Source organism: Cololabis saira, chromosome 2 (assembly GCF_033807715.1).
Source record: "Cololabis saira isolate AMF1-May2022 chromosome 2, fColSai1.1, whole genome shotgun sequence".
Classification (NCBI taxonomy): Eukaryota; Metazoa; Chordata; class Actinopteri; order Beloniformes; family Belonidae; genus Cololabis; species Cololabis saira.
In genome coordinates, this window is record NC_084588.1 from 3,211,293 (window position 1) to 3,234,215 (window position 22,923).

At 43.2% G+C, this 22,923-nt stretch overlaps 1 protein-coding gene across 1 annotated transcript; it reads right to left on the reverse strand.

Moving 5' to 3' along the window:
* Window positions 1-91: 91 nt before the first annotated feature.
* On the reverse strand, window positions 92-12,545 carry LOC133419236 (low choriolytic enzyme-like). The gene is made up of 10 exons (XM_061708287.1): window positions 12,459-12,545; window positions 12,134-12,164; window positions 11,802-11,867; window positions 11,128-11,280; window positions 3,711-3,828; window positions 3,440-3,618; window positions 2,760-2,841; window positions 2,186-2,310; window positions 659-731; window positions 92-275 (listed from the first exon to the last, which is right to left on the reverse strand). The coding sequence occupies exons 1-9, from the start codon at window positions 12,516-12,518 to the stop codon at window positions 661-663; spliced, it is 885 nt and encodes a 294-aa protein (XP_061564271.1). The 5' UTR covers window positions 12,519-12,545; the 3' UTR covers window positions 92-275; window positions 659-660.
* Window positions 12,546-22,923: the final 10,378 nt, after the last annotated feature.

The following is a 22,923-nucleotide window of genomic DNA, read 5'->3' on the forward strand; positions in this document are numbered from 1 at the left end:
ACAATAGATTTTTATGGTATCTTATGGTAACAAATGCAAAAAAGGACATTGGAGGTGTAGAAGAATGAATGTTTTTATTCAATCAAGTACTGCATCAAGCTAGCAAGGAATTTTTCATTTAAATGCATGTTGTAATGCTCAGCACTCATTTCTCATGAGATCAGCATAACAGTAAATTTAGAACAATTTGATCCCAGTGTATTCGGCAAGCGGGGGATGCTCTGGGTTTGCAATCAAGTAAAGAGCTGCATCACTGTTCGTTTCCTCTGGATCTCCTGTCAGGAACAAAGACACAGTGTTAAAGAAGTGAAGAGCATGCAACCGAACAAGAACTGGCATTAAAAAAGCCAGACGCGTTTGCAGTCTTAAGTTAGAGACTTTCAGAAGCTACAAAATGACTGAAAAATATACAGCTATTCAACAAACAGTTCTCTGAATGGCAAGCGGTAGATTCATCTTAAACTTCCACAGTATCTGCAACCAGATCATATTAGTCATAAAATTATATTTGTCATAAAAGCCTAAATATGTGAATGCTGACTGCATCAGTTAGATATGAAATTGTGTCAGTAACTATTTGTCATTGACGAAACAGTACGTATCTGCAGAAACAACATTTCTAGCGGTGTTAAGGTAGAAAAGTCACATGCTAACTTACTTTCACTCCTCTAGGAACTGCGTTCTTGGCTCAGGTATCACCTTATCGAAGGGTGAATTTGTTCCTGCAGTTTCTGAATAAAAAAGAAACAATCGTGAGGAAATTGCTTCATTGTACATGAGACTGCAAAATATTTGCAAAGGAGTTGGAGGTGTTGTGGAAATGTTATAAATTGCACAAAGTAAAGTACTGATCCTTAACAAAACTACAACACCGGTGAGCTTGAGATTATCAAAGTTTATTTTAACTGGTGCGCACCAGGAGAGTCACGTGCAGCCCGCAGGCTGGACGGTGAGTCTGAGGCCATATGTGGTCTGAATTCTTTATATAGGAATGGGTCAGACCCCCCCACCCCGCATGACAGACACATAGGTGCCAGTTCTCCTAGAGAAGTGATGAGGCATTGTGACACCGTGGCTGACGTGAAACTCCAGCTTCCTACCCCCTGCAGGGACGACACCTTTGAACTCGCCTCAACAAACACTTGAACCACGGGAATGCCATATGACGAAGTTCCTGACTGACTGATATGTTAATACCAACTCGTTTGGCCACAGACTCTAATCACGAGAACACCCTATAGGGGTAATTTACAACTTAGTGACAGTCATGCCAAATGCCCGATAACGGCATTTGGCCACAGATCACATCTGACTGTAAATTGCTTTTTGTCTCTCACTTGGCTTGTTTATTCCTGCCTTTTGTGCTTTGAACTTACTGTATAAAAAGTCATGATTCCGACCACTCTGGGTCAGCACACCAACTCAGACCCGATCTGTGTCGGTCTGCTCACCGCCGGCTTACTAAATAAAACCCACTATCCCACAGCGGACTTCTGAACTGGATTTTATATTATTCTTCACCAGAAGGCACACATTACAAAAGAGGCGTAGTCCTTCTGCATCTACACATACATTACAAAAGAGGCGTAGTCCTTCTTAGTTTCTTTCTCGCAGCTCGTCAACAAAACCCACAGTTCTCGGACACATTTGTGTACGCGTGTGTTCTGTGTGGTAACACTTTTAACACCCTAATGAATTGGTTCAGGCATCTTTTATGTATTTTTGTAAAATTATTCTTAAATGTTAGGTGCTTTTCAAATCAATATATTGCATGTAAATAAAACAAAAAAAGGGAGTTATCCAAAGTCTGCTGCTGTGGCCCGAAATTAAACACATCCTGCCAGTTTGGAAAAGATGGTGGTTGCATTTAAAATCCACCACATCATGAGTTTTAGCGAGGATACTGGACAAGGAAGCTTTGAAAACTTGCTCTCAAGGCGTCTTTTTCTTTTGATTTGTCTCACCAAAAACTTTGGATCAATTAAGAAATAAAGTGCTTCATGAAAGATACAGATTCATGAGAAAAGGACAAGTGAGTGAGGAAGGTAGTGGAAGGAAGCAGCTGTGAAGGAGAGGCATTTATTGTCTGTTGACTGGTGTTGGATGTAGTTTAGAGTCCAGCATCTCACCAGTCCTGAAAAAACCTATACTTGGAGATAGAGCAGTTATTAAAAGCAATACATACTGCATTTATAAAGGCGATTCACCCTCAGGATGTCCATGCGACTCATGCGGGTGGCTCTGCCTATGGCCACATTCGGGTTGGGAATGGGCACGATGGTCGGCTGCTGGTTTTTAGAGAAGGCGTACCTGTGTCATAGATGAACAGCTTAGTTTGATGTGTTTCTGGGCTTCAGAAACGAGAGACATAATGCTGAAACAAGGCTACTAATTCTTTGTGTGATCATCCGTAAACAGAGTTGGAGAGAAGTGCACAAATGTTACGATGGCTAGGCCATGCTGATGCTGCCGAAGGGCCAGCGATGTCCCGGAGCCTAGTGGTTACAGAGGAGAGCTGGAGTCTGGAGGACCCAGGTTCAAGCCCCTGGTTGCAACCGAGGTCAACCACTTAATCCTTACTAATGAAAAAATGTATTTATTATTCAGTTTGATTCAGTTCATTGCAGTCACTTAGATTGAAACAAGGCATGTCGGGAGGATTAGGATACAAAAACCCTTTTTAAACATTGTTCGGTGTGCGTTTTATTTTTGTTTTGAGTTATGTTGCAGGACAACGCTAGGCGAGCGCTCGGCGTTACCTTCCATAGTGCATGATAGAGCCGTAATCATAGGGTGTGCCAAGGTTCCTCGTTGCCACCATCCGGAAGTTATGCTTCATTCCTGCAGAGAGATGCACAGCACTCAGTCAGCAAGGCTAAAAGCTAAAAGAGGCTATTACCCGTGGCTTACGATGGACAAGACAGGTTTGGGCTGTGAAATATGTAAAAAGGTCGGATCATTGGGTCCAGAAAAAACTGCGGGCATGAAACTGGCTAAGGAATGGGTCTCAGGGTCTGTTACGTCCTCTGCGACAGACACAACAAAACAAAAAAGGGCCTTAAGGAAAGAAGTTTTTGAGCATGGGAAGACTAAGGCACATATATCAGCAACAGCTATTTGCGAGAAGGCAAAAGACACATTACCAAATGCAGTGATCAATAACCAATCCGAGCAAGTCCAAAGCAAGGCTACTACCACTACCACTGTCATTTGGCAGACGCTTTTATCCAAAGCGACTTTCATCTGAGACACACACCATGGAGCAATTAGGGTTAAGGCCTTGCTCAGGGGCCCAAGGTGGTTCATCTTGGTTGCCATTCTGGGGGTTGAACCTGGGACCTTCAGACCCAAGCCCACCTCTGTATCCACTAGAATACCACCCCCCTCTTTTACCAAAGAGCTTTTCCCAACCGTGCGACTGTAAGGCAGTGTGACCCACCAGGTATCACATTCCGCAGTTGGATGCGAACGTGATTGTCCCTGTCGGAGCGGGACTGCTCGTGGCGGAAGCCCAGCGCGTGGAGCATCTCGTGCTGGACGATCTGATGGTAGATACACCCCCGGCGATTCAGCGACACCACCTGACCACCACCGCGACATCCAATGTATGAGTAACACCTGAAAGAGGTGAACGGTTAACACCTCATACCTGTGACAGAAAAATGAGTGCTTAGGTCATAGGATGCTTTTATTTGTGTACTTTTCCTCACCCAGAGCGACACTGGATGTCCACAAAGTTCCTCTGCCGGCGACGGGGGGTGAAGCGGATGCAGGTAGATTCTGCGAATGACCTCAGGCCGCGGACGATGACGGCTTTTTCTCTTCGGGCTAACAGTAAGGTAATAATAATAATAATCATTAGACTATGAAGCAGATGTGTCTGGATTTGAGACGAACGCGGGGAGGCACCTGGAGCAACTCTGCACCACTGTGTGTGTCACACCGTGGTGGGGTTGTCTTGTCTTGGCTCTTTTGTCTTTATCATGTCCTGTTTTATTTTGAAAGTAGTAACTCTCCTCTCGTTTCAGGTCACTTTCCCTTCCTCATGTGTCACAGATCTGATTGTCTTCCCTGATTCTCTATTGTGTTCCCCTGCTCCTCATTACCCTCATGTGTTCATATAATCTGCGTCTCCCTTGGTCTTGTGCCAGTGTGTTCGTCTCGGTTCATGTGCTTCACCCCAGCCTTCACAGTTTGGGATCACAGTCATTGCCATAGTTCTTGTCGGTTTCCTCCAAGAGAGGTTTTTTGTTGTTTTCTATTTTCTTTTTTGTTCCTTTTTCCTCTGAAGCTAGAGTGATTTTCTGTTTATGTTCCATGTACCGTATTTTCGCGACCATAAGGCGCAACTTTTTTTTTTTTTTTTTTTTTTAATGTGCCGGGCGCCTTAAGAAACGGTGCGCCGTGTCTATTACCTGAATTACGGTAATGTCAGGCCGGCCAGCATGAGAACGGTAAAGGGATGATGAAGACTTTTAAGGATTTGCTTGATGTGTAAAGTGAAATAAAATACAATCAAACTAAGTTTTGCTCCGCTCTATTTAAATAAGCACACTTGTGTGTGAGTGTTCTGCAGCGCGCGTGTGTTTTGCATGTCGGAACCGATCGCACCTGCCGTGGGGTTGCGGGTCCGATCGCCGCATCCCCGCTGCAGATCCGGCTGAAATGCCGGTGCTCTTTCCCCGGGAGCCCCTACTACAAGTCCATGTGGGTTCCTCCGGTCCCAGCCGGTCGGAACCGGTGACTTTCCCCGGTTAAAGCAGCGGCTGGAGCAGCGTGGTGATGGGCGCTGCTGCAGCCGACTTCCTGGTTCCCAAAGCGGTCCGATCGACCTGGTTCCTGGCCGCTTTGGGAGCAGAGATTTCTGGGGTACGTCTTAGGTTGGATCAGCTTCACCCTCCGAAATTTGCAGCCAAATCTGTCGGTTACAAACCCGGTACCGGATCCCGACATGCGCGGGTGTGTTCGCGGCGCGGCGCGACACACACTTACTGGTTTATGTGGTGCTGGCCTGGCGCAGCTGATGGACAGAAACTGTATGGTGATTTTTAAAAGAAAAACTTTGCATAAGACGTTTCCAGCCGGAGTCATTATAAGGACGAATGAAAAGAGGGGGCTGCATGAAGGGATGATGATCAACAAGCTGAGACAGGTCTGGAAATTCGGACTGGCGTGAGCGTGAGCGGGTCCAGCGCGAGGGGGGGGGGGGCGGACCGGGAGCCGGGACCCGGTCCAGCGCGAGGGAGCAGACGGGGAGCGGACCCGGTCCAGCGCGAGGGAGCAGACGGGGAGCGGACCCGGTCCAGCGCGAGGGAGCGGACGGGGAGCGGGACCCGGGACCGCCGCGGTCGGGATTTTTAAAAGAAAAGCGTTCCCTAAAGAGACTTTTCCAGCCAGAGTGAAATGAAGGGCTGGATGGATGAGGAGATGATCAGTGGCTGAGACAGGTTTATGTGCAGCAACCCGGTGGTTTTTTAAAATTCTTTAATGCAGAAACAGAATATGAACCTTTGAAGGGTTTGATTGATGTGAAAAGTGAAATAAAATATCAAACTAAGTTTTGCTTCCGCTGTATTTTTAGCGCGTGTGTGTGTTTTGCAACGCCTGTGTGTGCAGCTCCGTCTCCGTAGACGGCGCCTTTTGGGTCGGTGCGCCGTATGTGTGTTTTAAAACCAAAAATGACACACAAAACTGAGGGTGCGCCTTTCCACAGTGCGCCATATGGTCGCGAAAATACGGTAGTCTTTTTCCACCCTTATTGGAGTGATTTTTATTTTTTGCTATTGATTAACCCTGCTTCTTCGTGAAGAAAACTAGGTAACCCTTTCTTTTACAGTACAGTAATAACCAGGTAATACCATGGTAATTACACTGTAATTACCCAGTAGTACTTTGTATTTACAAGGTAATTACATGGTAACTACCGGGTAATTTACCCAGTAAGTACTAGGTAATTATTACGTATTTTCTTGTACCATGTAATTATGTGTATTTACCATGTAATAACATGGTAAATACCTGGTTGTTTAAACTAAACATTACTAGGTAATTACAAAGACATTAGATGGGAACTATGAGGGAAATTACAGGTATTTCCTAGGTTAATATTGGTAACTACCAGTCAATTTACAATGTAATTACTCTGAAATTACATGAATTATTTTTAAGTAAGTACCAGGTAATTACTAAGTATTTTTCTGCAAACTACCAGGAAATTATAACCTATATTTGAGGTAGTTACCAGCTAATTACACTTCAATGACCATGTAGTTACCTTGCATTTACTATACATTTCATGGATAACTACCAGGTATTTACCCATTCATTATTGATTCATGTATTATCAATGGATTGTTTCATGTACCCTCGAGGGGTGTAAATGACTCTATTGACCTTGTAATTAACCTGATAGTTACCATGTTTTACCTGGCAATTGGCAGGTACTTACCTTGTAGTTACTTGCCCAGTAATTCTATTTCCTAAGTATTTACCCAATACGTACAGAAATCTTTACCTGGCTTTTACGCAGTAATCAAAGTGAAACTGGACTGTAAAAGAAAGCGTGTGTTGTTTCCATAATATTACCTGGTACTTCCTCATTAAGTACAGAAATAATTACCTGATATTTACCCATTAATTAAAGTGAAACTGGACTGTAAAAGAAAGCGTGTGTTGTTTCCATAATATTACCTGGTAATTGTAGATTATAATTATAAAGATTTGAACAATTGGCAACACGTCTGATAATTACCTCCCCTTTACCCCGCAATTAGAAGGTTGGACCACACCCCCTCACATATACCCCCTCACACACCACCACCACCACCTTGTAACAAATACGTCAAAACAGGTGATCTGTCAAAGACTTTTTTTTTTCTTCAAAAGGATAAAGAAAAAAATACAAAGTTCTGTATAAAAACATATTGTACAGTGTAAAACGTATTGCATAGTGTAAAACATAAAACTAGGCACAGTGTTGAAAATATAGGCACATTCAGTCAATCAATGCAACAAATCAAAAATACAATGCATTCAATAACGATATAACAACATATTTAGATCTCAAACTGGCATGTCAAGGACCCAGTATTATCTGCATTTGGCCATCACCCTTAATCTCAATTTTTTTTCCCAGACCCTCACAGAAGCAAATATTTGAGACATTTAAACAACAAAAACACGGGGCGAACCACAATAAAATAACTTTTCATAAGTTTCAACACAAAATATGACAAGTTAATCATTTGCTTGCATATTTTACCAACTCTGGAACAGCGTTAGCATACTCGGACGGGAACAGGAAGTAAAGCTTCGTCAATAACGGAAGTAACAGAGGAACAACGGTGCTCTTCAAAATAAAAGCATAAAGATAAAACGTAAAATGACAGAAGTGCTTAAAGCGACACTACGTAACTTTTCCACCTTAATATCCTATTTCCAGAGTCATTGTGATGGTACATCAACTTCCAACAGGTTTAATCATGGTCTGAGGGGTCTGTATCGCCTTCACTGGCACTATGTAACTTTGAGGAGCATGGTAGGAACCCTGCCACACTATAAAACTACAAATCTTTACGGCTTTGACTGCTTTACGGCATACGTCACTTCCCCCTCCTTCCCGATTCGCAGTCGAGACGAAAATGGGCGGGGCGTGGAGCGCAGCTCCGCAGAAGCTGGTAACCCGTTGCTGCGTTGTGGCTGCAGCAGCTCCACACAACAGACGTGGGGAAAAGATCGCTAATGGTTTAACTTTTCACCGGTTTCCTGCTCGGAGGCAGAACAACGGAGGCCAAGTATCTGATATAACAGAGTAAAAGAGTGAAAGAGTCGTCGGCTCGCTTGGATCGTGGCTGTAACGACCAAACCTTCCACACAGTAAAGCCTGAATTATGGTTCTGCGTTAAATCGACGCAGACCTACGGCGTAGGGTACGTGGCGACGCGCAACGTACGGTGCGTGTCGCCGCGTACCCTACGCCGTAGGCTCTGCATCGATTTAACGCAGAACCATAAATCAGCCTTAAACCACAAACACTCACACAGACCGGGTCGGATCAAAAAACGGGTTTTATTCCCCACTTCGCCAGCTAAACGCAGTTGCTGGCCAGCTCTCTGCAGTGCAATTAACCCCAATCTTCAGATAAAACTAGTTTGTTGAGGAAAAAATATTAACTCTTATTTGTAGCTGCAGAGGAAAAAAATAATCTCACGAGGAAAACAAAAATATTGCTCACGCCTCGGAGCCTCTTCAACATAATATAGCAGTCAAAAAAAAAAGAAAAGAGAAGTAAGAGGGATACAAAACATGTACTGTATGTTGTACTATTATACAAATTTATTGAAACACATGGCGAGTCAAACATTTACCAAAGCAGCTGCCAAACACTCCTAAACAAGGTAGCAGGAGACGGTGTTTCTGCAGAACTGCGGCAGTAAATCCTTTCTAAAGAGTGCAGCTCCAACGAGGAGCTCCATTCTTCAGTAGGGATTTCATATGGATCCAGACCGTTAATAATCATTATTTTCTCCATATACCGCTCCCTGGCTTCCTTGTTTAAGGTATCCCGGTAAATTCCAGTTCCTTTCCAGCAGTTTAACATCTTTTTTTTTGCGTTCCATCTGTTCACTTGGTGAAACAGAAAAGCGTCCCGTCTTCTCTCAAAACAAATGCACGCGACGGGACATGAGTTTTCCGGCAGTACGCGCTGGTGCTCATGGGAAACGTAGTGTTCTTTCTGGTAAAGCACTACCGCTTTTGTCCAAAAGATGCTGCCAAACTCAGAAAAGCTGAAAGTTACGTTGTGCTGCTTTAATTCACTCTGCACATAATCTGCTGCCATTTACACGCACCACCAGCTGAAAAATAGCAGATCTACAAACTTATAGCACAGCACTCTGCCCTGAGTGCAGCGATATGAGCTTGTAGATCTGCTATTTTTTAACACCTACTTTAAATATTGTAAAGTAGCTGTTGAAAAATAGCAAATCTATAAGCTCATATCGCTGCACTCAGGGCAGAGTGCTGCGCTATAAGTTTGTAGATTTGCTATTTTTCAGCTGGTGGTGCATGTTAATGGCAGCAGATTACGTGCAGAGTGAATTAAGCACTTCTGTAATTTTACGTTTTATTTTTATGCTTTTATTTTGAAGAGCACCGTTCTTCCTCTGTTACTTCCATTATTGACGAAGCTTTACTTCCTGTTCCCGTCCGAGCATGCTAACACTGCTCCAGAGTTGGTAAAATATGCAAGCAAATGATTAACTTGTCATATTTTGTGTTGAAACTTATGAAAAGTTATTTTATTGTGGTTCGCCCCGTGTTTTTGTTGTTTACATGTCTCACATCTTTGCTTCTGTGAGGGTCTGGAAAAAAAAATGAGATTAAGGGTGGTGGCCAAATGCAGATAATACTGGGTCCTTGACATGCCAGTTTGAGATCTAAATATGTTGTTATATCGTTATTGAATGCACTGTATTTTTTATTTGTTGCATTGATTGACTGAATGTGCCTATATTTTCAACACTGTGCCTAGTTTTATGTTTTACACTATGCAATACGTTTTACACTGTACAATATGTTTTTATACAGAACTTTGTATTTTTTTCTTTATCCTTTTGAAGAAAAAAAAAGTATTTGACAGATCACCTGTTTTGGCGTATTTGTTACAAGGTGGTGGTGGTGTGTGAGGGGGTGTGGTCCAACTTTCTAATTGCGGGGTAAAGGGGAGGTAATTATCAGACGTTTTGCCAATTGTTCAAATCTTTATAATTATAATCTACAATTACCAGGTAATATTATGGAAACAACACACGCTTTCTTTTACAGTCCAGTTTCACTTTAATTAATGGGTAAATATCAAGTAATTATTTCTGTACTTAATGAGGAAGTACCAGGTAATATTATGGAAACAACACACGCTTTCTTTTACAGTCCAGTTTCACTTTAATTACTGAGTAAAAGCCAGGTAAAAATGTCTGTACTTATTGGGTAAATACTTAGGAAATATAATTACTGGGCAAGTAACTACAAGGTAAGTACCTGCCAATCACCAGGTAAAACATGGTAACTATCAGGTTAATTACAAGGTCAATAGAGTCATTTACACCCCTCGAGGGTACATGCACCAATCCATTGATAATACATGAATCAATAATGAATGGGTAAATACCCGGTAGTTATCCATGGAATGTATAGTAAATACAAGGTAACTACATGGTCATTGAAGTGTAATTAGCTGGTAACTACCTCAAATATAGGTTATAATTTTCTGGTAGTTTGCAGAAAAATACTTAGTAATTACCTGGTACTTAAAAATAATTAATGTAATTTCCGAGTAATTACATGGTAAATTGACTGGTAGTTACCAATATTAACCTAGTAAATACCTGTAATTTCCCTCATAGTTCCCATCTAATGTCTTTGTAATTACCTAGTAAAGTTTAGTTTAAACAACCAGGTATTTACCATGTTATTACATGGTAAATACACATAATTACATACTGTTGGACTGTTTTACATCCACTGTCGACACTTTGCATTGACACTTTATACTTTATATTTTTACTTATACCACTACAGTCACCCTGTTGTAGATTTTTTTGACATTCGTATATTTATATATTTTTTGTACTTAAGGAGACATGCCCTGTTCATTTTATTCTATTTTATTTCTTGTTCTATTTGATATTTTCAACGTCTTGCTGCTCAGTTGTCCTGCAATTGCCCCTCGGGGATGAATAAAGTTTTCTGAATCTGAATCTGAATCACCTGATAGTGAGAAATTCCAAAGGCATTGTGTCAAAGGAGCTTGACCTCGGCAGCATAGGAATGTTCACTTGAAAACAGGATTTGTGCATTAGTCAGTCTTAAAGCATACAAGACAAAATATATATGTTATACCAAAATTTCCCATTACAGTGTACAACACCTGCACCTGAAACGATGGGAGTTGTGAGTCGAAACATGTGCCTGATGGACACAGCAGTAGTCTAGATGTTGCTTTGGAGCAATCGTTCAGATTCTGCCCTGTGCTTTTTTCGTCACAAGATGAGTTGAACATCCCATAATTGAACCATAAGTGATGTTCTTTTACAAAGAAACGGAAGACAAAGCTTTGCTGGGACTTACAGTACTGGTTGGAGATGCGGTAGGGCACGTAGACTTTGCCATTGGTGCTTTTGGGCCACTTGCATCCTCGTGCTGTGCAGGGATCGGCGTTCTGGAGGCCCGATGGCACCGCTATGTCCCCAAACATCACCAGAGGCTCGTCCAAGCTCCGGCCTGCAAAAGATAACCAGGCAAATGCCACCTTTTATGTGTGAATGTGGCGTCCTACAAACATATCATCTCAGGTTTGAATTGGTTTGTTTTGTTCTCATTTACAAAACAGGAGCTACTTCATCTGTCATCTACGGAAGAGTATTAGGGCCAGGCAGGAGAAAAATAAAAAGAATATTTTAGAGGAGGAAGATTTTTTTTTCATTCTGCACTTCAAGAAAAAAGTCGAAATGTTGAGGAAAAAAGTCGAAATGTCGAGATTAATGTTGAAGTACAATTTCGAGAAAAAAGTTGAAATGTTGAGAAAAAAGGTGAAATTTCAACTTTATTCACAAAATTTCGACTTTATTCTTGAAATTGTATTTCAACATTAATCTCGACATTTCGACTTTTTTCTCGAAGTGCATAATGAAAAGAAAATCTTTCCCTCTCAAATCTTTTTTCTCCTGCATGGCCCTAATACTCTTCCGTACTCGTCTCTCTAAGGGGTTTTAACACGTCAGTCCAAAACCACGCAGACGCACTGATGTTGGCGTTGGCCTTTTCCAGGAGGGTGGAGATGCTGAAGTCATCATCTTCAAAGTCGTTGCCTGGGTAACAGCAGCGTGTAGGAGTAGCACGCATTGTTAGGGGAAAAAGAGAGTTGAAAGTAAAACAATTATAATTAAGATAATAATTAGAATACATTCAAAATATTAGATTTATTCAAATATTTGTGCAACAAGTGAATTAGCAGGGATTCATTGGACATTTTACTTATGAATGGCTCAATAAAAAGCATAATAAAGCAGTAATCCCATTGTTTAATAATATTCCATATAATGATAAACAAACTGTAAAAAGAAAAATGTCTTACCGGAGGTTTCATCTGTCGTTTCGGTGGAGCCCTGTAATAAAGAGAGCGGGTAAACTACGGCTTTAAAAACTCTTGCTGTTATGTTTCTCTTTTCTTTGAATTTTTATCGTTGAATAATAACATCTCTTGTTTAGTTTTTTTCTAAATAAATGACAGAAGTCCCTGCATATTCGATCCACCAGGGTCAACTTTAACAGTATGTACATAATAGGACACATCCTCTGCAGGGATGAGTCCCTGCAGTCACATCCAATCACGTCAGCAGAGGAATCTCTTCAAACCTGAGAGGTGGAAGTGTGGGCAGAGTGGAGGAATCTTTTCAAACCTGAGAGGTGGCAGTGTGGGCAGAGCAGAGGAGCCCGACGAGGACGACCAGGAGGATCATGACTGATGCTGGAACAGCAGGAGAACGCCAACACAACGCTGAGAGGAAACACAAGTGCTCACACTTATATAGGTGCAACGCCAGCTGGGTTTCATCCTAATATGGCAAAACTGGACTGAAAGTGGCAGTTATTACTTAGAAGAGGGAGTGCTCTGAGTTCTCAGTACACTTTTTTTTCTTTTTTTTTTTTATATACCTTGTCTGCACACATATTAATGGTTGATACCAAGCCGGTAAAAATCTAAGGCATATATATGTGCATTATTACTATATTTAATATATATACATACATATACACATACAAACCCAGTGAGTTTCTTTTTTTTTTGGGGGGGGGGTGTCGACATCCACTGCCAATCCGGGAAGCAGGAACACACGGAGGCCTCACGTTGAGCACTGGAAATCTGCAACAAAAACCACAAACAAAACACAAAACCGACACGGAGCCGACCAAAACACGAGCATTTTTTATTTATTTTATTTTTGTACATGTAAAAAAAAAGAAACAACAACAAAACAAATAATGTCATCCTTTAAAACTTGCTATCTTGATTTACATGTGCCAAAAAAAGGAGTAGGAAGAAGAGTAAACTTGTAAACTTGTGTGTGCGTATGTGTGGCTATGTGTGTGTGTGTGTGTGTGTGTGTGTGTGTGTGTGTGTGTGTGTGTGTGTGTGTGTGTGTGTGTGTGTGTGTGTGTGTGTGTGTGTGTGTGTGTGTGTAATAATCCTATCAAAGCTCCACCTGAAGTGTATCTATAGCGGGGGAGGGGGGGGGGCAACCCCGCCACCCGCGAGACCGGAGGCCGACAAGGAAGAACCCGGAACCCAGGCCACCAGCAACCCCACAGAGGGGAGAAGAGGGCGGGAGGAAACCCACCACCAGCGAGGCACTTTTTGAATGTGGACTTCACTAAACTGTCCACCGTTACTGCTGATGATGAGATTCATCACAGAGTTATTTACTACAGCGTTTCAACCTGAGTGCAGCGTTTATCACTGATGCAGTTTTGCTACTAACATTCTTCCATTTATCTGTAGAATAAATACAATAAAACTTTCCATTTCTATGTAAAATAAATACGATAACTTAAAACCTTCCAGTTGCCGGTAAAATAAATAAAATTAATAAATAAAACAAATTAATTAAAAAATACACAACATTACCTAATGTATTCATGATGACAAAATAAATATTATTTAGAGACTATTAAAGACAACCTGATGGCATTTTTGATTTGAATCTATAAAAAAAACACTTGAATAAGAAAAAGAAAAGATTTCCCATGCTTTATTTCTTATGTCAGGCATTAAAGGGTGAAATTAAATGATTTTCTAATGATCTTATTTTATTATGAATCATTAGAAAACGTAAGAAAAACTGGTTTGGGATGATTAAGACTTAAGCCTAATGTTGTTTATGCAGATCTGTGTTCAGACTAGACATAAAAGGATGCTCAAACGTTTAGTCTCGTTATAATATCACGCCCTGCACATTTTCACAACCTCAAACACAAGGGCGAGGAGTTGCAAAACCCTGCCCACTTACTTCTCCAAACTGTAGACGGAGTTGTGGTATGCATTTGCTTGGGAAACAATCTTGCAATAACTTAAAAAACAGTAATGAATTAGTAAAGACACGAAGACATCAGAGGGGTATTCCAGGAAGCAGGTTCAACAAAGTCCAGAACAGCAGATATGAGTTAGTTCAATCAACTCTGAGTTTGTTAAGCTCAAGTTAAAAAGCCATCATCAGTAGAGCCCTGATTCAACGATTCACCATGGCAACCGGCGACAACAAAAGATCCACATACTTTTTTTTTTAAACTTTATTTAACATTTCAATTTACAAAATCCCTTTGAGGAAACATAAGTTTGCATCTGAAGATCCACATACTTCACGCCACTGGAGTTAGAAGTGTTAATACGTGCGTATGGCAAGTATGAGAGAATATTTCGGAAAAAAAGAACAGCTGCAGCAGCAAAGGAGAGATTTGGCGTGGGAGAAAGTTACTGCAGTCAATGTGTAAGTTTGAATGCAGTATTCATTTAACATTTAAGCCAGGGGTCTCCAACTCCGGTCCTGGAGAGACCTATCCAGCATGTTTTAGGTGTCTCCCTGCATGAACACACCTGATTCTAATCAATGGTCGTCATTAACTTGTCATCAAGGTCCGGACAGTTCTGTTGCTGACACAGCTCCTTGTATCATGGTGTGCTGAAGCAGGAAAGATCTAAAACATGCTGGATAGGTCTCTCCAGGACCAGGGTTGGAGACCCCTGATTTAAGCACACTGTCTTATAATATTACAGATGAAAACAGTGGTGGAATGGTATTGAATTAAATTGTATTGTCATTTAGATCAGGGGCAGCCGCCACACCTCGGCTTCAGGGGAAAATGTTTATTTTTTTATTTTTTTTATACATTTATTTTATATACAACACTTGTACCCCCCTCATATGTTGAAACGTCCCAGCGTCCCTGACGACAGTGGTCGCTATCAATCTCGTTTTCAGCGCGCTCTGCAGTGTTATTAACTTACAAAAATGAAAAGGAAGCAGACAACCACGCAATTTAAAAAAAAAAGAAAGAAGGCAAGTGATGGGTCCAATGTTGCCCCAGCAGCAGAAGATATTAACGAGTCTGTTAGCCACTGATGGATTAATTATGCAAGTTCATTTTAAGGTAAGATATCAAATCACCCTACCCTTTTATAAATCTGTTTAAGGGAAATATTTGACTTTTTTTTACTCTCTCTCTTTCTCTCTTCTGCTCCCTCCCTCTCCTTTTTGCATTTGGACTTTAACTGTTTGAAGTTAAACTGGGATGTCCCTGTGATATTGTTGCACTGACATAGTGAATAAAATACGTTGCGTTTGTTAGATACGCTTTTTCTGCTCTCTGCCTTTTGCCCCATTGGCTGAATTGACGCCACTGAGGGAGGAGACAGAGAGAAATTCAGGCTTTATTGAAGTAAACCTGCTAGCGAGCAGGTTAGGTTCAGAGGCTCAGTTGCCATAGTAACTGACTCAGAGTTTGAGTTAAATCGCTTTCTGAGACTGAAAACTCCGGATTTCCCTCATCTCAGGCTTAACAAACTCAGGATTTTCACTAAACCTGTTTCCTGGAATACCCCTCAAGCCTGGTTGATTTGTTTATTGATCAAAGATGCATCTTTCATTCACCAGAGGGGTAGCATGCCAGCGGGCTAAAGTCCACCAGCACACAAAGGCGCCCCTGGAACCGTTCCCCATTTCAGCGAGGCGGTTTGACCATGTCCACATCGACCTGGTGGGCCCTCTTCCTCCATCGCAGGGTTATACGCACCTCCTCACCATGGTGGACCGTACCACCAGGTGGACCGTACCACCAGGTGGTCTACATCACCTACTACTGCCGACCACTACTGTAAGGATGTCTTCATCTGTATATGACCCGAGGTTAACTCGCAGCATTGGTTATTAAACTGATATTCAGATTGTATACAAGAATAAAAGTTACTGATCAATCTACTGTGGAAGAAATGTTGGACAGAATTTACTTCATAATTATACATTCCTTGAGATATTATATTTGCTAACCAGATGATTAAAATGCTTCGTGCAGAGGTACGCTATAATCGGCCAAATCATTGAAAAAATGCATTTACTGAATGAAGTAATGACGACTCACTCACTAACTACATTTCCTAGTTTTTATGGATCTCATGTTGATTCTCTTGAACCGAAGTTTGAAGCTTATCACTAACTTTTATATATGATTTATCTGCTCAGTCAGAGAAACACCTGTACCCACAGATCCTGCGTCTAAAGACTAAAGACTAATATCCGGTTCACCTAAGTGGAACCATATTATTGAAGTGTGATTGTTACGGTGCTTAAAATACGGAGTATTAGGGCCATGCAGGAGAAAAAATATTTGAGATGGGAAGTTTTTTTAATTGTGGACTTTGAGAAAAAAGTCAAAATGTCGAGATTCATTTTGAAATACAATTTCGAGGAAAAAGTTGAAATGTCAAGAATAATGTTGAAATACAATTTTGAGAAAAAAGTTGAAATGTCAAGAATAATGTTGAAATACAATTTTGAGAAAAAAGTTGAAATGTCAAGAATAATGTTGAAATATAATTTTGAGAAAAAAGTTGAAATGTCGAGAATAATGTTGAAATGGGTTACGCCCGCTGAGTGGCAGAAAGAGTGAGTGGCAGCGTAAACTTTCAGTTTGAGCAACTTGAAAACATCTAAAATGGGAAAGAGCTGTTGTGTGATCGACTGTACTCATAGATTTAGCAAGAAATCAGAGTTATTGTTTTACAGACTGCTGAAAAATAAGCTTTAGAGAGACAAATGGATCGCTGCAATTCACAGAAACAACTGGATTCCAGACACCGAAACGTGGATTTGCGGTTCCCATTTTGTATCAGGTAATGTTGGATTTTTGGGTAGCTAACGTTAAACGGTCAAATCATAAATTTCGGTGTCTTCATCACTTTAATTTCACCAACAAATCCTGCCTTGAAGTCGGACCAAGCGTCAAGACTTTTGTAAGCCGTCAAGCTTTGCTTCGTGGAATACGGTACTTACAGCACGTAATTGTAGGAGGACAGTTTGTACCTTTCAATACACTTATTGTTCAATACGGAGTTAGCAGGAATACATTTTTAGAGTATCAACAACTTAAGGCAATAATAAATAAAACATACAAAATTAGCCAATTAGATTTACAACTTCCCGCTAAGATAATAGATTTATTGAATCTAAGCACTTTAAAGTTGTTATCAAAACTCTACAGGTTAGTGTCTAAACTGGACGATTCAGTCTCTCTCCCGATCTCTAAGTGGGAGGCGGATCTCTCTCTTAATACCGACCAGTTTTCTTGGTCACAAATATGCTTAAATACGTTTACTATGACTAAAAACCCAAACCTACAACTTATACAGTACAAAGTTCTTCATAGAATACATTATACTGGACAAAGGATGTTCCAGATGGGCTTTGTCACCTCTAATATCTGTTCACAGTGCACAGAGAACACCCCAGATAATTATATGCATGCTTTATGGTTCTGTACACCGGTACAGAGGTTCTGGAAGGAGATTTGTGAGGATTTATCCACATGGATCAACCACAGAATCCCAGTATGCCCCACGGTATGTATATTAGGTCACCTGGGAGACACTCAAATAGATCCTAATTGGACACACCGGGTTCTCACTGCCTTATGTATCGCAAAGAAAACCATTTTAGTAAATTGGAAACAAAAATCCAGTTTATGTATCAACCATTTTAGGAATCTTTTATCAGATCATATTAGTAGTGAGATAATGTCTGCCTCCACTGAACAACATTCGGCTGAATTGCACTCTCTGTGGTCCCCGTTTATTGGCTTCGTTACCTAGTGGGGGCGGGGGGGTGGTGATCTCGTAGCCCTTGGGGTTGGGGGTCGGCTTGGGGGGTCTGGGGCGCGGGCCTCTGGTGGCCCCTGGGGGGCGGTGGGGGGGGCCGCGGGGCCCTGTCCCTAGCCGGTGGGGGCCTTGGGGGCCTGTGGGGGGGGTTACCTCATGGCGGTGGGGGGGGGTGGCTGGGCAGGGCTCGGGCGGGGGGCTGTGGCTGGGGCGTCTCCGGGCCTCCCGGGGGGGGCGGGGCCGTGGACGTGGGGGTCCCACCCGGAGGGCCCGGCCCTGCCTGGGTGGGGGGTGGCTGTCTGCGCTGGGGGGGCATTGCTGCCTTGGTCCTCCGTCGCTGGGCGGGGGCCAAGTGCCCCTGCGGATGTGGGGACTCCGGGACCCTTGGGGTGTCCACCGGGGTGGCCTCGGGGGGGGGGTGGGGCCGGGTCCGGGGAGCGGGCTTCCCCTGACCGGGGGGTGCACGGGCGGGCGCGACGGCGGGGTGGCACCATTCCCAGGTATCTATGTCTTATGTTGTCAGTATGAATGGGAGGATGTTGGACCGTTTCCTCCTCCGTCTGGGGGCTCCGGCGGCGCCGGGGGCGCCCTTGGAGGTACGGTGGGGCCCTTGCCCGGCTCGGGGGGCCGGCCCCCGTCTACTGGACGGCCGGTGGGGGGACGCGGGTGTCTTATCAGGGCCGGCTTTGCTGGTCCTGCTTCCTGGCTTCGGCCTCCGCTCCCCCTCTTGCCCCCCCTACACGATTCATACGCACATAGGCGAAAGGCGGGGGGTCCGGGTCGTGGGGGGCACTGTCCCGCGGGGCCTGGCACTCCCCGCCTCACGGTTTTAACAGCAAAATAGACACTGCACATTCAACACTTAATAAATACATTTGACAAGGACACGTAGTTCGGGAGGGGGGGGGGTCGTGTCAATCGATACTTGGCCCTCCCTCCTCCCTGTTTTTATGGCATTAATCACATGCACTCAACACAAGGGGCGGGAGGGGGTCCCACATCACCCGCGTTCCCTCACCGGCCTGGGCCTGGGGCGGGTGGGTCGGGTTACCCGGGCCTGGCGGGGCCCGCCGTGCAGCCTGGGGTGCCTTCTGGCGGTGCTGGATCCCCCCGGGGAGGGGGAAACGGTGCGTGATTGTATGTCTGTGTCGGTGAGAATGCGGTATGGAAGGGTCCTGCCATGGAGGATTTGGGCCTCCATTGGCAGGACATCAAAAACTTAATAATTTATCAATATTATATTATACAAAGATGGTTATTATTATTATTATTATTAGTATTATTATTATTATTATTATGTATAGTATATTATATTATTATTAGTATAGGTATCGGATAGGTGAATGGATGAATGAATGGGATGCCTGGGTCTGGGGCCCTCCGTTGTCGGGCCTGCGCGGGTGTCGCCTTGTTGGGGGGTTCCCTCTCTCCGGGCCCGTCTCCGGTCCCCCCCGCTGCCTCTACGGCGGGGCGCCCCTCTGGTCTTGGAGGGCCACTTTCGTGGGGGACGGGTGCGCCTGCCCGCGTCGGCGGCCGGGGCGGCTCTGTCTCTCCGGGCGGGCTGGCCCCCTGCCGGGTGGGGGTCGCTGGCCTGAAGGGTGAGGGCCTCCTGGCCGCGTGTCCGGCCCGGACCGGGTGGCCGGGGATTGCCTGGGTCGCGGTCCGCCGCCGCGGGATCCCTGGCTGCTTCTTTCCGCGCCGTGGGGGCCCCGCCCGCGGGCCCCCTCGGCCGCCGCCGGGTGGGGGGGGGGGCCTCGCAGGCGGTGGGTTGCCTCCCTCCTACTTCTCCCCTCTGTGGGGTTGCCGGTGGCCTGGGTTCCGGGCTCTTCCTTGTCGGCCTCTGGTCTCACGGGTGGCGGGGTTGCTCCCCCCCCTCCCCCACTATAGATACACTTCAGGTGGAGCTTTGTTTGGTTTATTACACACACACACACACACACACACACACACACACACACACACACACACACACACACACACACACACACACACACACACACACATGCATGATCATATACATACACACACACACACATAGACATACACACTGGCTTGTTCACCTGCATGCTGGCTCTCTAGTTTTTGGGTTTAGGTAGCGGTAGCGATAGCTTAGCTCAGACTGCGATCAGATCTCAAGATTTAGGTCGATTGCTGTTCGTGTTTTGGATGGCTCCGTGCCGGTTTCGTGCTTTGTTTGTGGTTTTTTTTTGTTGCAGATTTCCAGTGCTTGACGTGTGTCTCCGTGTGTTCCTGCTTCCTGGATTGGCAGTGGATGTCGTCACCACCCCCCCCCCACCCCCTCCCCCCCAAAAAAAAAAAAAAAAAAAACACTGGGTTTGTATGTGTATATTTATGTATGTGTACGCATATGTGTGCGTATATATATGTATATATTACATATAGTAATAATGCACATATATACACTTTTGGTTTCTACCGTCATGGTATCAATCAATAATATGTGTGCAGACAAGGTAAAAAAAAAAAAAAAAAAAAAAAAAAAGCTTTGCTTCGTGTATTTCCCCGGCGTAGAAATGAAGTACATATAAATATCAGGAAACTGGATTCGTGGCCAAATATTAATGTCCATGGACCACTGGTTCTTGGGGTAACTGTAACAAATATTAATGTCCATGGACCACTGGTTCTTGGTAACTGTACCAAATATTAATGTCCATGGACCACTGGTTCTTGGTAACTGTACCAAATATTAATGTCCATGGACCACTGGTTCTTGGTAACTGTACCAAATATTAATGTCCATGGACCACTGGTTCTTGGTAACTGTACCAAATATTAATGTCCATGGACCATGGACATTAATGCTGTCCATGCTGGTGGGTATCTGGAGTTTTTGTCTGAATTCTCAGATTTCCTTTCTGGATTATTGATCAGCACAGATAAATTCATCATAGTGGGTGACTTTAATATTCATATGGATGTTGAAAGCGATAATCTTAAATTAGCCTTCGATTCTCTTCTAGAATCAATGGGTATCTCACAAAAAGTGGATAAACCGACGCACTGTTTTAATCATACTCTCAATCTCGTTCTCACCTACGGTGTTGAAACTGATGGTCTGTTGGTGTCACCTGTAAACTCCCTTTTATCCGACCATTACTTAATAACGTTTGAATTTAATTTTGTTGATGTTGAAGTGCAAAACAGGAGGTATTATTTTAGCAGATGTTTGTCTGATGAAGTTATTGTTAAATTTAGGGAGGCCATTGCTCATCTTACGACAGTGGAAAATAGTGATGTAGTCGAGGCCAGTGACCTGGGTTCTACCTCTGCAGATGTTGATTTCCTTGCTAGTAACACTGCTGATTTGTTGCATTCAGCTTTAGATGAAGTTGCTCCTTTGAAAAGGAGGGTTTCTAGCCACAGGAGCTTAACTCCCTGGTATAATTCAGATATCCGCATGTTGAAACAAAACGTGCGTAAAATGGAAAGGAAGTGGTACTCTTGTAGGTCTGTAGACTCTTATCGTGAATGGAAAGATATTCTAATAGTATATAAAAAAGCCATTCGCAAAGCCAGAACAGCTTATTATTCAACGTTGATAGAGGATAACAAAAGTAACCCACGTTTTCTGTTCAGCACTGTAGCCAGGCTGACAAAGAGTCACAACTCTGTTGAGCCGTGCATTCCTGCAGCTCTCAGTAGTGAGGACTTTATGAGCTTCTTCAACAGTAAAATCACGAGAATTAGAGAAGAAATCAACCAGCCGGTTGTAGGTGTTTCTTCAGCTTTAGCGACTTCCCTAGGCTCTGACTTGTCTCTAGACTGTTTTGATCCTATAGACCTCCCTGAGCTGACTTCACTCGTTAATAGAGCTAAGTCAACCACATGTATGTTAGACCCCATCCCGACTCGACTATTCAAAAATGTTTTTTCTCTTATTGGTACGACAATACTGGACCAAATTAACTTATCCCTAAGTTTAGGATATGTACCACAGGTTTTCAAAGTGGCAGTAATTAAACCTTTACTTAAAAAACCTTCTCTTGAGCCAGACACCTTAGCTAATTATAGACCAATTTCCAACCTTCCATTTGTGTCTAAAATTCTGGAAAAGGCAGTTTCAAGCCAGTTATGTGACTATTTGTATAGAAATGATCTGTTTGAAGTCTTTCAGTCAGGGTTCAGAATGCATCATAGCACAGAGACAGCACTGGTTCCAGTCACAAATGACCTCCTTATGGCCTCAGATAAGGGATTAGTGTCCATACTGGTTCTACTGGACCTCAGTGCTGCTTTTGACACTATAGATCATGGCATTTTACTGCACAGGTTAGAGCATGTTGTTGAGATTAAAGGGACAGCTCTACGTTGGTTTAAATCATATCTATCTGACAGGTTCCAGTTTGTTCATGTACATGAGGTTTCTTCAGAACAGTCAAGGGTCTGTTATGGTGTTCCGCAGGGTTCAGTGCTAGGGCCAATCTTGTTCAGTTTATACATGCAGCCATTGGGAAGTATAATCCAGAATCACGGCATACACTTTCATTGTTATGCTGATGATACGCAGCTCTACTTGTCTATGAAGCCGGATGAAACAGAACCGTTAAACTTCAGGCATGTCTTAGGGACATCAAGGACTGGATGTCCAGAAATTTCCTGCTTCTAAATTCAGATAAAACAGAGGTTATCATTCTTGGTCCAGAGCATCTTAGGAAGGGATTAGATGGTGTTGCGATGGCTTCCAGTGCAACTGGAAATTGTCGTTTAAACCATATGTCAATCAGGTTTGTAAAATAGCCTTTTTCCATCTCCGTAATATTGCAAAGATTAGGAAAATCCTCTCGCAGAGTGATGCAGAAAAACTAGTTCATGCGTTTGTATCTTCTAGACTAGATTACTGTAATGTGTTGTTAGCAGGATGTCCAAGTAATTTGCTGAATAGGCTCCAGCTGATCCAAAATGCAGCAGCACGAGTGCTGACAGGAATCAGCAGGAGAGACCACGTCTCTCCAGTGTTAGCGTCGCTCCATTGGTTA